The sequence below is a fragment of the Microtus pennsylvanicus genome, chromosome 4, assembly GCF_037038515.1.
Source record: "Microtus pennsylvanicus isolate mMicPen1 chromosome 4, mMicPen1.hap1, whole genome shotgun sequence".
NCBI lineage: Eukaryota > Metazoa > Chordata > Mammalia > Rodentia > Cricetidae > Microtus > Microtus pennsylvanicus.
Genome location: NC_134582.1, coordinates 11994454 through 12008624, shown reverse-complemented (window position 1 = coordinate 12008624; position 14171 = coordinate 11994454). Strand labels below are relative to the sequence as shown.

The window sequence follows — 14171 nt, the reverse complement described above, 5'->3', positions numbered from 1 at the left end:
GAGACCCTGTCGCGAAAACTTAGAGAACAGTAGAGTACACCCACCACTGATCTCTGCCTCCATGTGTGTGCACAGACATACATACAAAAGAGGTGCATTAAGCAAAGAGCTGTTGAGAACGCTCCTGAAATAGCCTTGTTCTACATCAAGTTCACTCTGCCTCAACAGATTGCCAGCTGGGCGGTAGCGGTGCTTTAATCCCAGTACTCGGTAGGCAGAAGCAGGCAGATCTCCGTGAGTTCTAGGCTAGCCTGGTCTACAAGAGCTAGTTCCAGGACAGGCTTCAAAAATTACAGAAAAACCCTGTCTCGAAAATCAATCAATCAATAATAAAAAAGATTGCCTTTATGTTATGTAACAATTTGTTTGCTTTTTATTTTAACTTTTGTTTTTTATTTATTGATAATTTCTAAAATCTTCCCAGGAAATGAAAGTAGATATCTGCCCCACCACACACACAAGCACGCCAGTTAGTCCGGTGATAGGCAGTCCTGACTCAGGACATGATGATTGTGGTGTGTCACTGAGTGGAGCCGTCTGCTCTGACCTTATCTAGGCTGCAGAGTCTCACTCCCAACTCCCCCACAATTGATTGCATAGCTGTCGATTGTGTCTTTATAGACATTACAATGAATGAAAATTTTGAATCTTTAAGCATATACTCACAAGCAACAGTAGTTGAAAATGGGTTCTTTATGTTCTTTGGGTGCCTTGGAGGTTTAGAAAATGAAAACCCACTCACACTTGCACTGGAGATTTCCTGACGTTTGCTGTGGCCAATGTTCTCATTTAGATCTTATGTTAACATAAAGATCTTCAGACTGCTTTTGAAATCAATTTCTGCCAGAAGAAATAAATTGCAAATTTAGTACAGGGCCACCTCTTGAAGTTCTTGAATGGTAATTGCTGGGCAGTAGACAGTTCCCATGGCAACATCAGTGAGCCCTTGCTCTAACTGTAGGTACAGACTGAGTCACCCTCATTGCCATGGACCTTGACTGGATTGTGGGTCTTAGTAGTTACCTGGACAAAAGCATGGGTCTTGGTCCTGCTCACTGGGCAACTCTAACCCCACCCTTTAATCGTTATGGTGGGATACGGTGTGACGTAGTACCCGAGTCAAGCTGTCTTCAGTTAGGCTCGCCTGTTTCAGGTAGGGTCACAGCATTAGACTTGGAGTATTTTTGACTTATTTCTAATAAATTATTTAATGTAACAATAATATTTAAGTTTTTTAAGATCTCAGTATTTTAATGCACATTTTTACTCAAAAAGCTGAATGTATCTTAATGTTTTGTTCTTTTTGTTGTTGTTTGGTTTTTTTGTTTGTTTGTTTTTTGAGATGGTTTTCCTGTAGCTTTAGAGCCTTTCCGGGAACTAGGCTGGCCTTGAACTCACAGAGATCCACCTGCCTCTGCCTCCCGAGTGCTGAGCCACCACCACCCGGCTAATGTTTTGTTCTTAAATGTTTCCTTAGTATTTGTGTCCATTCTGCATTTTAAAAATGTTTTATTATACTAATTGTGTCTGCGTGGATGTGTGCGCTTTCTCTCTAGCAGTCAGAGATGTTAGACCCCTGGAGCTGGACCTAGAGGCTGGAGTTGTAAACTGCCCAAAATGGGCTGTGGGATCCAAACTCAGGTCCTCTGGAAGAGCACTGAGCCAGCTCTCCCACCCCATTCTGGATTTTCCCACCACGTCAGCACACCCCTTTGTCCTGTTCGCGTTCTTCCACACAGGAACAGCTGCTCACCGCTGTGATTCCTTTTCTGGATCTTGCGAATAGTAGACCTTTCTCCTCTGAAGACTCACTGTGGTCACGTGAACAGGCCTACTCCACAGCTTCCAGGTTCTTGAAAGTTGTCATTTAAGTTGAAACTTTTCATTACAGTGTTGAATCTGATCTGCATATGCAGTATTGAGTGTTTTAATGGCATCGGTTTTTACTTTTACTTTTGAATGAACTTTACCATCTTTTGAAGTCGTAATTATGCTTCTGGTTTAAGAAAGAACAGAATGGGGACTGGGGAGATGGCTCAGCAGGGTAAGGTGCTGTGGTTGGCCTGATACCTGAGTTGAGGACCCACATGGTGGAAGGAGGAAGTAACTCCTAGAAGTTGTCCTCTGGTCTAAGTGCTCGCACCGTGGCGTGTTCATGCCCCACCCCACATACACATTAAGTAAATAAGTAACAACAAGAAACTGTTCTTGGGTCTAGAGAGATGGTTCAGCAGTTAAGAGCATTAGCTGCTCCTTCAGAGGACCCAGGTTCAAATCCCAGCAACCACATGGTGGTTCACAACCATCTGTAACTCCAGAGAGCCGACACCTTCTGGCCTCCAAAGACACCAAGCATGCATATGCTACCCATATATTCATGCAGGCAAAACACTCATACACATAAGCATAAATAAATAAATAATTTTTAAAATGCTTCTGTAGTCTTATATATTTTTATATAAATATTTAGTCTTTTTTTTGCTAAAGTATTTTATAGTAATCCTGAAATTTTATCTTTTCATACTTGGATATACATCTCCAAAAATAATGCCATTTTCTTTTATAATCTCACACCATGTCTTAATTAGGGTGTCTATTGCTGTGAAGAGACACCATGACCACGGCAACTCTTACAAAAGGAAAACATTTCATTGGGGCTGGCTGACATTTTCAGAGGTTTAGTCCGTTATCATCATGGCAAGAAGCAAGGTTGGTTATGCAGGCAAATGTGGTGCTGGAGAGGTAGCTGAGAGTTGTACTTGGATCCCCAGGCAGCAGGAAGAGAATCAGCTGGGACCTCAAAGCCCACCCCAGTTACACATTTCCTGCGGACAGCACACTTCCCAGTATTGCCAGTCCCTGTGAGCCTATGCGGCCATTCTCCTTCCAACCACCACACACCATTATCATACCCAACAAAGCAGCAATATTCCCGAGGCATACTCTCATGTAGCATAATCATATTTCTCTTGAATTCTCAAAAATGGCTCATGGCAGTGTGCTAAAATTAGAATTAAAATTCACACATTTGGTCGTTATGTCTCCTAAGACTTTAAATTAGAGCAATCCACTTCCCTTTTCTTCCCTAGTCATTATCATATTGCAGAAGTCCAACCACTTGTGAAGAATCTTCCCTATTCTAAGCGTGCTTTGTCTTGTTGTTTTGTTTTTTATTTGCTATTGGCCCCCATTTAATTTGTTCTCTTTTCCTCATACTTACTGGAGATGGGCACTTTCACTTAAGACTTGCATAGAAACAGACGAATTTGTCTTTCTTGGCAAGAGTTCTTCAGAGGGGTCCAGCCTGTTTCCCACACCAGATTGGACGGTTCCTTTTAGTCCTCTTCTGTGATGGGGACTTGATTGTGTTTCCCCAAACTGCAAATGTTGAAGCCCTTACCACCAGAGCTGTGTCTGAATACTGGGCCTTAGTGGGTAGTTAGGATTTTAAAAGATCATAAGGATGGTGCCCTTGTCTGATAGAGCTGGTGGCCTTACAGGGAGAGAGAAACACCACAGAGGAAGAGCCCTGGGAAAGCATTGGAAAGGCGGCTGTCTCCAGGCTGGGAAGCTGAAAATGTCCCTGGTGAATGTCACGTATTTGCTTTCTCATCTCTGAATGCATGATAGGGTTTTCCTTTCTCTTGTCAGCATCATGTCTATTTTTGTTTGCATTTGACAGAAAGAAATATGCTACTTTTTGTTTTCTAATCTGTTCTCTTAGGTTTGTATTATCATTTCTTCCATCCTGCTTTCTTTATTTGTTTTTTTTTGTTTACTGTCCAGTTTTTCTCTGTGTGATTGCCTATATGATTTTGTGTTTTGAATGGCTGGAGAGGGAGCACACCCTGTTCCCAGAAGCTCACAACCACTGATAACTCCATTTAGTGCGCCGTTGGGCACCTCCGCTCACATGCACGTATTCACACACAGATACACAATTAAAAAGTTGGGTGGTTTGTTTTCAGTTATTTGAGACAGAGTCTCACTATGTAGTCCTGACTAGCCTGGAGCTTGTTTAGTAAGGCTGGCCTCTAACTCACAGTAATCTACCTGATATGAAAAAAAAAATTAAGAGACTGGATTTTTATTTTTCATTATTGCATTTATTTGTGTGCGAGCGTGTGCAGGCACACACACACCACAGAGCACACGTGCAGGTCAGAGGACAGCTCTTAGGAGTCCATTGTCTCCTGCCACGTGCATGATCCATAATTCAGACCTGGGTCATGGGGTCTGCATGTAGGTGCCTCATTCTTCTGCACCACCTTTCTCGCTGTGTTTTCTTTAAATGCACCTTTGGTTGCAATTCTTCATTACCAGTTCCATTGACTCTGAGCTATTCATGTTTTCTTAGTGACTTCTAAGGTCTCTTCTACAATTTTGACTCTTGCGACACGATGCTAATGTTTCTCTTTGTTGTCTTCAATCTTTCTTCCGTGTATGGAGTCCCTGCTCTCATTCCATTAAATCTCTCTCCCATCCAAAGCTGTTTGGTTTTTCTTTGAAGGGTTTTGAGGCACTACCCACCCACCCACCCACACACCACACACACATACTCACTTTCTTCCTGTCTCTCTATGAAGAATGTGAAAATAATTTCCTTTTTCTTTTTCTATCCCTTTAAAAATTTCTTTACATTGAGACTGAATTAATGGCTCAGCAATTAAGAGCATTGGCTGCCCATCCAGAGGACCAGGTTTAATTCCCATCACCCAGGTGGCACTTCACAACTGTCTGTAACTCCAGTTCTGGTGTCCAACACCCTCCTCAGAGCTCCCTGGGCACAAGGCACACATGTGGTGCACAGGCATACATACAGGAAAACACTCATATACATAAAATTTAAAATGGGGGAAAAAAGACATTTTGAATTCTTTTTGCATTTTAAGTGTTTATGTTCTAGAAATCTTTTTTTTTTTTTTAGAAAAAAAATGGATTCGAAATCTATTTTTTATGGTCTGTGGTGTTGTTTTTGTTTTTCTGCTTGATTGCTTCTTGGGCTGGTTTCAGTACCTTTTCTTGGCAGGAAACTGAGTCTTAGAGTTTGCTAACTTTGCTGATGTATTAAGTCTTCCTGGGTCCTTGCCTGCCTTTCTCTGCTACCTGCCTATGTTGACATTTGTTATCCCTGGAGTGGCTTTGCCCAGCATGCTGCTGTGGTAGAAACGTCCTCCACAGCTTCAGCCACAGAGCAAGTCCTTGCTGCCGCCTCTCCATGTCATGCTCCTCACAGTGGCTGTGCTGGAACGCAGCACCCCTAGACCCCGTGTCAGTGCCTGTCAGTGCCCTGCCTGGCCTCCCGGGACTGCTCTCCTGGGACTACTTGAAGTTCCCCTGTGCTTTTCATCCCACCAGAATGGGTGTGAATAACCCTTAGGCTATCATAGCTGGAAGGTCCTGCAGCCCTGAGCCCATCCCTTGTGACCTGTGACCCAAGTGCTCAGTTTTCTCTCTCCTAGACCCCTGCGTTTGCCATCCAAGCCCCTTCACTGCTGAGTCTTCTCCTCCACCCGTCTCCTACAGCTCCTGCATGTCTCAGCCTATTCATTCATAAAACATACTCATTCATTGTAATAGCTACTGTAAGGAGTCCTGCTAGGAAAAACTACAAATGTTTCAAATATATCATTCAATCTTTACCACCTTCTTCTTCTTCTTCTTCTTCTTCTTCTTCTTCTTCTTCTTCTTCTTCTTCTTCTTCTTCTTCTTCTTCTTCTTCTTCTTCTTCTTTCTTCTTCTTCTGTTTTTCGAGACAGGGTTTGTCTGTAGCGTTTGGAGCCTGTCCTATAAACCAGGCTGGCTTTGAACTCACAGAGATCCGCCTGTCTCTGCCTCCCGAGTGCTGGGATTAAAGCCTCAATCTTCACCTTCTATAAAACAAGTAGTACTCTCAGTTTTCAGGTGGAACAGCTGAGGCTCAGAGGTCCCATGTATTACTAAGAACAGATAGCTACTTAAACAAGGGATTCAAATTTGCTGGCCTAACGCTAGCCTTGTGCTCATTCTGCTCTATCCCCACCCCAGGGTCTCCACAGCACCCTGAGATGCCACCCTCTCTAAGTGGCAGCCAGTGTGAGGCTCTGTCTGGATCCGCGGTCCATCTCCAGCACCCATCTGCCTACAGTTGTATTCTTCACTGTACTTGCACGCTATATGATTGATGCCATGCGTCTCATAACTTGTTTGGACGCTGGCCATTGTAACTAAGACATAGAAATTGAAACTTGCAGGTATTTATGCTTACAAGTGGGTACACCTCCTCTGGGATTTGGGTCCATTATGGACTTGTGAACTGACATTGGGATTTGTATCTGCAGTGTGCCACCTGCTGCAGAATCTCCCAACAGTTTATTTACACTTGAAAGGGGAGACTGGGGTGTCAGCATTTTTTTCAATGTCCCTTTATTACCCTCTTTTTTCAACTGTCTCTGCAGTGGGCTTGGAAGAAGGATGCCTCTAATAGTCTAGCCTCAGATGTTGAATCCCTCTGTATGCCTGGGTCTTAGAAGTGTGGTTTTCTTTCCCTTCCCCAATGGTAACAGGTCTGTCTGTCTCTTTCTCTCCCCCATAGGAATATAGGGTATTGAACCCAGTGCTGAGGGTGATCTTTGGTTTTGTTAGCTTCTGTTGCTCTACCAGCATAAATGGGTGCTGGCTCATGTCCTGGTGATAAGAGAAAGTGTCCTCCCTCAGATTTAGGGCTGAGTGGGTGGGTTCCTGCTTCTCCCTGGAAGCAATGGAAGTTTGCCTGTGTACCCTTGGCCTGGAGGATTTGCTGCCCAGCTTTTGCATAGCACAAGAGGATGGGCACCACCTCCACTGCATTTGGGGTCCTGACCTTCCAGCTCACCCTAGCTTCCATATGTAGCCCAGCTGAATTCCTGTGGGTCTGTGGAGACCACGTTCTGCACCAGCCTGGGTGAGGATGTTCTAGTCTGCCTTGCTCCTGTGGCGAAGCTCTCCATATGGATCATTTTATCTGGTTGACTACAGAGTCATCCCTGTTGGGTGTAAGAAGACTTCAGATTATGCAAACTTATAGAATAAGAGAGGCATTTTTCCATGTCCCACATCCTGAGCAGGAACCCAAGTCCATGTCCCTGGTGCATCCTCTCCCACACACACACCCCCTTCACCTAACAGAGCCCATTAGAAGGAACTGAAACCCAACAGAGTGACTTGCCCAAGTCCATGCAAGCCAGGAACTCGAAGCCAGTCTAAGCTGCCGCATGCTGCCCAATTGCTCCATGTGCCATCGTCCTCAGCACCACTGACTCAGCATGGCAGCTTAGTCCTGGCATAGTCCTGGCACTCAGGCTTGTACGTTTCCTCTCACTGGCCATGGTGTTCTGCCTTAACGCCAGCAGTAGCCACACTCAACACAGTGGAAGAACCAAACGCAAATTTTTAATTGGGTTGGTTTGGGGTCACTCTGAGGAATTTTTTATGCTGATCATACTTTTGGTAACTCTAAGAAAATTTGCTTTCTGGGTTGAGCAATGTTTGCATTTTTCACAGAGGCTGAGACTTGAGTGAGAAGAGATTTTTAGAACTCACATAAAACACTTCTTTTTACGAATAACTAAGTTAGCTGGCTCGGCCCGCTGCACTGCACTGGTGAGATGACCCTGCAGAAAGAGCAGGCGAGGGTTGGGTCTTTGTGCATTTGTCTGAGACAAGGCGCATCTCCCCAGGGTGTTGTTTTACTGAGGCTTACTCAACATCTTACTTATTACAGGACGTGGGAGGGTGTTTGTTAAGAATGAAAATGCGTGCTGATTCTGAAGGTGACCATTTCAGTTACCAGGCTCTGGCGCATGTGCAGTCTCAGCTGCTGGCAGAAGCCGGGTGAAGGTGGCCAGCCCTGCTCCAAATAGCACTCAGAGCTACAGGAGCCTGACGGGCAGAGGAGCCACTGCAGCTGCCAGTCAGGGCAAAGCCGCTCTGGGCTGTGCTCTGGTCCAGTAACAGCCCCCTCTCCAGCTCATGCTGCCAACTCCAGTCGGCAGACAGCTGGGCCTTGATCGAAACATTCCTTTTTTAAGAATTGTATGACCATTTTCCTGTTATGGAAAACTATGTGAAGTTAACCAATGTCCCCTAGTGGCCACAGTTACCTTGCCACGGTGCCACCAGTGCCAGCACACCAGTATGATGTAAATCACTGCTCCTGGGGCTCCAGCTGAGGCCCGTGGGCCACATTCAGAACTCTGCTTCCACTTCACCTGCTTCTCTACTTTATTAAAGTTACCTATTGTCTCCTTTGGTCCCAGGCTTATTCTTGGGCTATGATTTGTGTGTAATACAAAGCCAGGTCTTTCTATCACAAGCTGGATCTTTGGGACAGATCCAGGTCTGGCTAGAAATGACACGGTCACAAAGCTTTTCAGTGGGTGCCAGTGCATTGACAACATAAAGATAACAAGAGTCTGTCACCGAAAGATGGCCTTTGAAAGCCAGAGAGCCGAGCCTGTGCACTTCCTCCCGCCCCACCTTTGGCAAAGTCCCATTAATTTTGTTGAAGGTTTTATTTTCTGCTGAAAATGTAGGAAATTTAGGCAGCTTTCTTGGAATTCCCCCAAAACTAATACAAACAAAATACATATGCGTCTCTTAAGGAAACTAAAAATAAATGATTTGAAACTGTATAAATTCCCTCTTAAAAGGAAAAGGAAGTTTATAAAATGAGAGGCAACTCTGAGTGTTGTTAACTGGGTAAAATATTCCCATAACTGCCGACTTATCCATCAGTATTGAGTTACTACTTAACATAGAGTTGTTGGGCTTTCAGTCAGAAATGCCTAAGACTGGGATTGTTCAGGGTCACACACGCACATACACACACACACACACACACACACGTTGGCTTGCTGACTTGGTCTGGGCTCCATTCCTGCCATGTAAGCTGCATGTTAGCTAAAAAGGACAGACTGTGCATCAAGAAGGCCCCCATTTTTGTTGCCTCCGAAAACTTGGTTGCTCTACTCATGAGCCATGGCATGGACTTCTGGTTTTGAAGTAGGAATTTCCCCTGTAGCTCAGACTATTCTAGATTATGAGATCTTCCTATCTGCCCTGAGTATTATTTCATTTTATGTTTGTGTTTCTGAGGTAGGGTCTGGAACTTGGCGGCCTGGAACTATGTAATTAGACCAGGCTGGCCTCAAAGGGATCCACCTGCTTCGGTCTCCAAGTTCTGGGACTAAAAGCATATGTAAGCTTACCCAGATATCTTTCTTTAGTCCTAAATGAGACAAAATTTACTTTATTTTATTTTAAGATTTTTTTTTAAATGTGTATGAACATTTACCTGAATGCATGTCTGGTGCCCACAAGTCAGAGGGCATCAGATCCCTGAAACTGACTGTGAGCCACCCTGGGATCCTCAGAACTGAACCCAGGTCCTCTTTGAAAGCAGCATTTTAACCACCTAGCCATCTCTAGAGCCCTGTACTTTCATTAAATTTTAACTGGTTCTTTGGGGGATAGTATACAGAAAACTGATTTACACTATAGAATAAAATAAGCTTTATAAAAATACTTTTTTATTTAAATAACCATGTTCTACCCATTCTCTCAAAATCAACTTTGCCAGAAACACAATTCGAGCTGGTTGTTGGACTGGCAGTCAAGTTAGCATGGTAACCTACATCTAAATCCCAACACTCTCGAGTTTGAGGCTAGCTTGGTTTGCAGAGAGAGTTAGTTCCAGGACAGCCAGGACAACACAGAGAAACCCTGTCTTGGAAAAAAGTTCTTTGCCTTTTCTTTTTTTTCATTTGGTAGTAATATATAATGTAAAAATGATTCCCTTTGTTTTTAAGTACTTCAAAGTCTACAAGTTCCTACTTTGGAAAGAAGTCAGGTACCACGTCTCTTGGAATTCCTACTCAATCTCACGTCACACATCTTAAGGGCTTTACAAATGCAACTGAATGGGAGCTCCATGCAAAACAATATCTGGAGCAGGCTGAAGGCTTAGTTCAGTGGCAGCTCATGCTTAGCATGCTCAAGGCCTGGAGCTCAATTCCCAGCACCATTTTTAAAAACCAAGTAGTGTGGAATAACATGATTAAATGACCTTTTAGATCTATCTAAAGTAAGTCCTGGGATTTAAGTGGTACTGTCTTTAAAAAGAAACACTCCAATTAATTTCATGCTAATTTTTCATCCATTTACAAGTAGTGATTATTGCCTAATAACGCTTTTTAAAATGAAACAAAAAGAACCTTATTGATTTCATGTCATGTCCTATGGGTACCTGCCTCAGAATCCAGTCAAAGTGGCAACTTGAAGATTCAAATTAAATTGCATATTGTATTTATTGGGATGGCATTTCTTGGAAAGTAGAATTAACCAAAAGTTTGATACTGTTGTTTTTAGCAAATCTGAATTCCCCTGGCATGTAATTTACCCTGATTATCTCATGATTTGCTTGGTGCCTGGAAGCTGCAGTTGATCTTCCAGTGGGATGCAGAGACCCACAGAGTGGTTTCGTTTCTAGGAAACAACACAGTAGGATCCCTGGCTCTTTCTTAAAGGATAATTAACGTAGTTAGCAAAGAACTGCTGCCACTTACCATGAAAATGGACTAGTTGCCAGGGCTGTGTGCTGTGTATTCAAGAATAGACCAGTTGACCACTAGGAGGGACATAAGAGGGCGAGGAGTCTAGCACTGCAGTAGCCTTACTGCCCAGCAACTCTGGAGCACACTTCCTAACTCATGACTGAGCTGAAGAATTACTAGTTTAAATAAAATGATGTCTGTAGCAGTTCTTGGTACAAATTTAGGGACATAATTAAAACCAATCAATGTAGATACCTTCTTCAAGTCAACCTCATTTATTTCTCAAGAATTAGTGCCTTTAAGAGCCCTTATGGGAATAACTATAATTGGCATCCAGCTGGTGCAGCCTAAGGGCCGCCTGATCTGTGTGCAACCTGCATCCAATAGGACTAATGGTGCATACTAGTTAAATATTTAGAGTTTCACCCAGGCTGTGATCAAGAAGAAATTGACCTTATCTCATGTGCTGTGATTTAGAGTCAACTTTATATTGAAATTTTAATAATGTAAATTATTTACAATGTTGTATGTTAAAAGAGATATTGATAGAAAGCTATTATAGTCAGTGACCCATTCTGATTTAAACTTGAACTTCTAAATTATATATAATTTCTTATTTTTCTGTTCTGATCACCTCACAACATTAAAATACCAAAACTGCTTTACAGTCCAGCAAAATTTGATGTCATGTAAAATATCTTCACTCTATTTCCCCAATCTTATTTCCAGTTAATCTAAATAATGACAGAAACTGTATTTTCTCGCCATTTTATATATATATATATATATATATATATATATATATATATATGCAGCTAAACTATAATATATTAAAGAATAGCATTAGATACATTCATTAAATCAGAGCACTTGCAGGCAGGTGGATCTCTGTTAGTTCCAAGATAATCTGAGCTACATTGCAAGTCCTGTGCTAACCAAAACTGTAATAGAGAGCCCACCCAAGAAAATGCAGCTACCAAGAAGCCATGTTTAAAATCCTCTTTTTTGGGGAGGGGGAAGGTGTTATGTGGAAATTCTTGCACCACATTGGGCACTGTTTGTAACCATATGTAATCAGAGGCAGAGTTTTTCTTTTTTTTTTTTTAAGATTTATTTATTCATTATGTATACAACATTCTGCCTGCATATATGCCCGCATGCCAGAAGAGGGTGCCAGATCTCATTACAGATGGTTGTGAACCACCATGTGGTTGTTGGGAATTGAACTCAGGACCTCTGGAAGAGCAGCCAGTGCTCTTAACCGCTAAGCCATCTCTCCAGCCACGGAGTTTTTCTTTTGTTCCAACCTCCCAATCCCAAATAAACATACAGAACTTATATTAATTACAAAATGCTCAGCCAGTAGTGCAAGCTTATTACTAACTAGCTCTTAGATTTTAAGTTGACCCATATTTCTTATTTATGCTCTGCCATGTGGCGGTACCTCTATTAGCATGGCGCATTCATTTCCTGCATCTGGCTGGCAACTCCTCTGGCTTTTCCCTTCCTCTTCCTAGAATCCTTAGTTTGGTCACCACGTCTATACTTCCTGCCTAGCTACTGGCCAATCAGTGTTTTATTAAACCAATACAAGTGACAAATCTGTATAGTGTACAAGAGGATATTCCACAGCAGAGTCCTCAGCCCTGTGCTACACATGTTAATATAATGATTTAAGCAGAGGATACAAATAAGGTTCTCAAAGTGGGAGCTAAGTAGACTGCAGTTTTCCCTCTGGATTGGCTAGTATTTAATTTATTATATAAAATTTCAATTATCCCATACTAGTTAATTTTAACTCCCATCCTTTAGTAACTGATGAACCTAAAATTCTTTAAAATCCTTGACAAAATCTTGAAGGGCTTTCCAGTGCTGTTAGGATTGTCAGTGGTCATTTGTATTCTAATGTCTTTGTGGTGGGGAACAAACACTGACTCCCTTTTGGGATTTCCTTTCTTCATAAGGCACAGGACCTCAGTGTCATCGAAGAAGTGATCCGAATGATGCTGGAGATTATCAACTCCTGCCTGACGAATTCACTCCACCACAACCCAAACCTAGTGTATGCCTTACTCTACAAACGGGACCTCTTTGAGCAATTCCGAACCCATCCTTCGTTTCAAGATATAATGCAAAATATTGACCTGGTAAGTGTACGTGGTGGCATTTAGTCTCCATTGTACTCATTCAGTCATTTGTTTGTTTGTTTGTTTTGACATAAGATCCACTGAGTAGCCCAGGTTGTCCTCACACTCTTTCTTAGTCTTGCTCCATTCGAAGCATTGGGATTTATAGGCATGGGCACCACACTCATCCGGATTCTTTTTTAAGTAGTAAAGGTGAAAAAGTTCAGTTTAGCACTGTAGTAAGAACAACCTACCAACAGTGAATCCCTCTGGCGTGGACTATGTTTACACAAACTTTGCGATAACCATTGTAGTCTGTTTGTCCACATGTTCTGCTCCATGGTTTCCTTAATACAGTACTGTTTTACTGAACATTTATCTCATTAGCATTTTCTATAACATTATCAATCCTTTTAATATCTCCAAGTTTAATATGTACCTGGGCTGTTCTGTAGATGTCCTAAAATATATTTAACCATTATTACATTTTTTGTTCATTTTTATCATTTCCAGTGTTCCTTATCAATTTGTAACTAATGAGCAACTTGTAAATAATCTCACATTTAAAATTACAATTTTAGTCTCTTTTTGTCTGTCTATTTTTTGAGACAGGATGGCCTCAAACTCTCTGCATTGTTGAGACTTGCTATGTCTCCATCTACCTATTAGGTTCTGGGATGACAGATGTATGCCATTGTGCCTGGCTTACTTTGGGGTATAGTTTTAAAACTGGAATTTTGCTGGTTCTTACCATTAGAGGATATCTATATATTTTCAAGATTAAGTACAGGCTGATGCAGGCTGCCAAATTGCTTTTCAGAAATATGATACAATTTGTACATCTGTGTAATATGGGTTTCCACAGGTAACCCATGGGACGCTCTTGTTTTTGTAGCTTTGAGTCAAAATTATTAATATTTGTCATTTTTATAGCAAAAATTGGTGTTACTTTTTTTCCCATTTTGGTTTTCGAGATAGGGTTTCTGTGTGTAACCCTGGCTGTCCTGGAACTTGCTTCGTAGACCAGGCTGGCCTGACCTCTGCCTCCCGAGTGCCGAGATTAAAGGCATGCACCACCACCACCCGACCTCATCACAAATTAGCTTCTCTAGTGTGCTTAAACATTTTTATATGTTTGGCTACTTCCTGTCCTCTCCAAAACCAGTTTTGCTTTTTTTTTTATTGCTCTATTAGTGATTTCTGATTCTTTGGGATTCATAAATATTTTTTTAAGTAGCTAGTAAGAATCACAGAGTATTCTTACTATGTACGGGTTACATTTAGGAAGATATTTGATAGTTAAATTGTCCTTTAAGCATGGATCTATAATTTCACCAAGAGTGCACATGTCCCTATCTTCCTCTAAGGTGTCTGTCTTTATTAGTTAGCATTTTGTCACTGTGACTGACATGCCTGAGGGAGCAACCTAAAAGAGGGAAGATGCATTTGAAGTCAAAGTTTTTGAGGTCTCAGA

General features: G+C 42.1%; 1 protein-coding gene across 8 annotated transcripts in view; it reads left to right on the top strand.

The window, feature by feature from the left end:
- Positions 1–14171, top strand: part of Dym (dymeclin) — a 274253-nt gene that overhangs the window by 192015 nt on the left and 68067 nt on the right. For all 8 annotated transcript variants that reach the window (XM_075968265.1, XM_075968269.1, XM_075968267.1 and 5 more), the window contains one exon: positions 12536–12718. In XM_075968265.1, coding sequence (XP_075824380.1) covers positions 12536–12718 — 183 coding nt within the window. The remainder of the gene's footprint in view (positions 1–12535; positions 12719–14171) is intronic.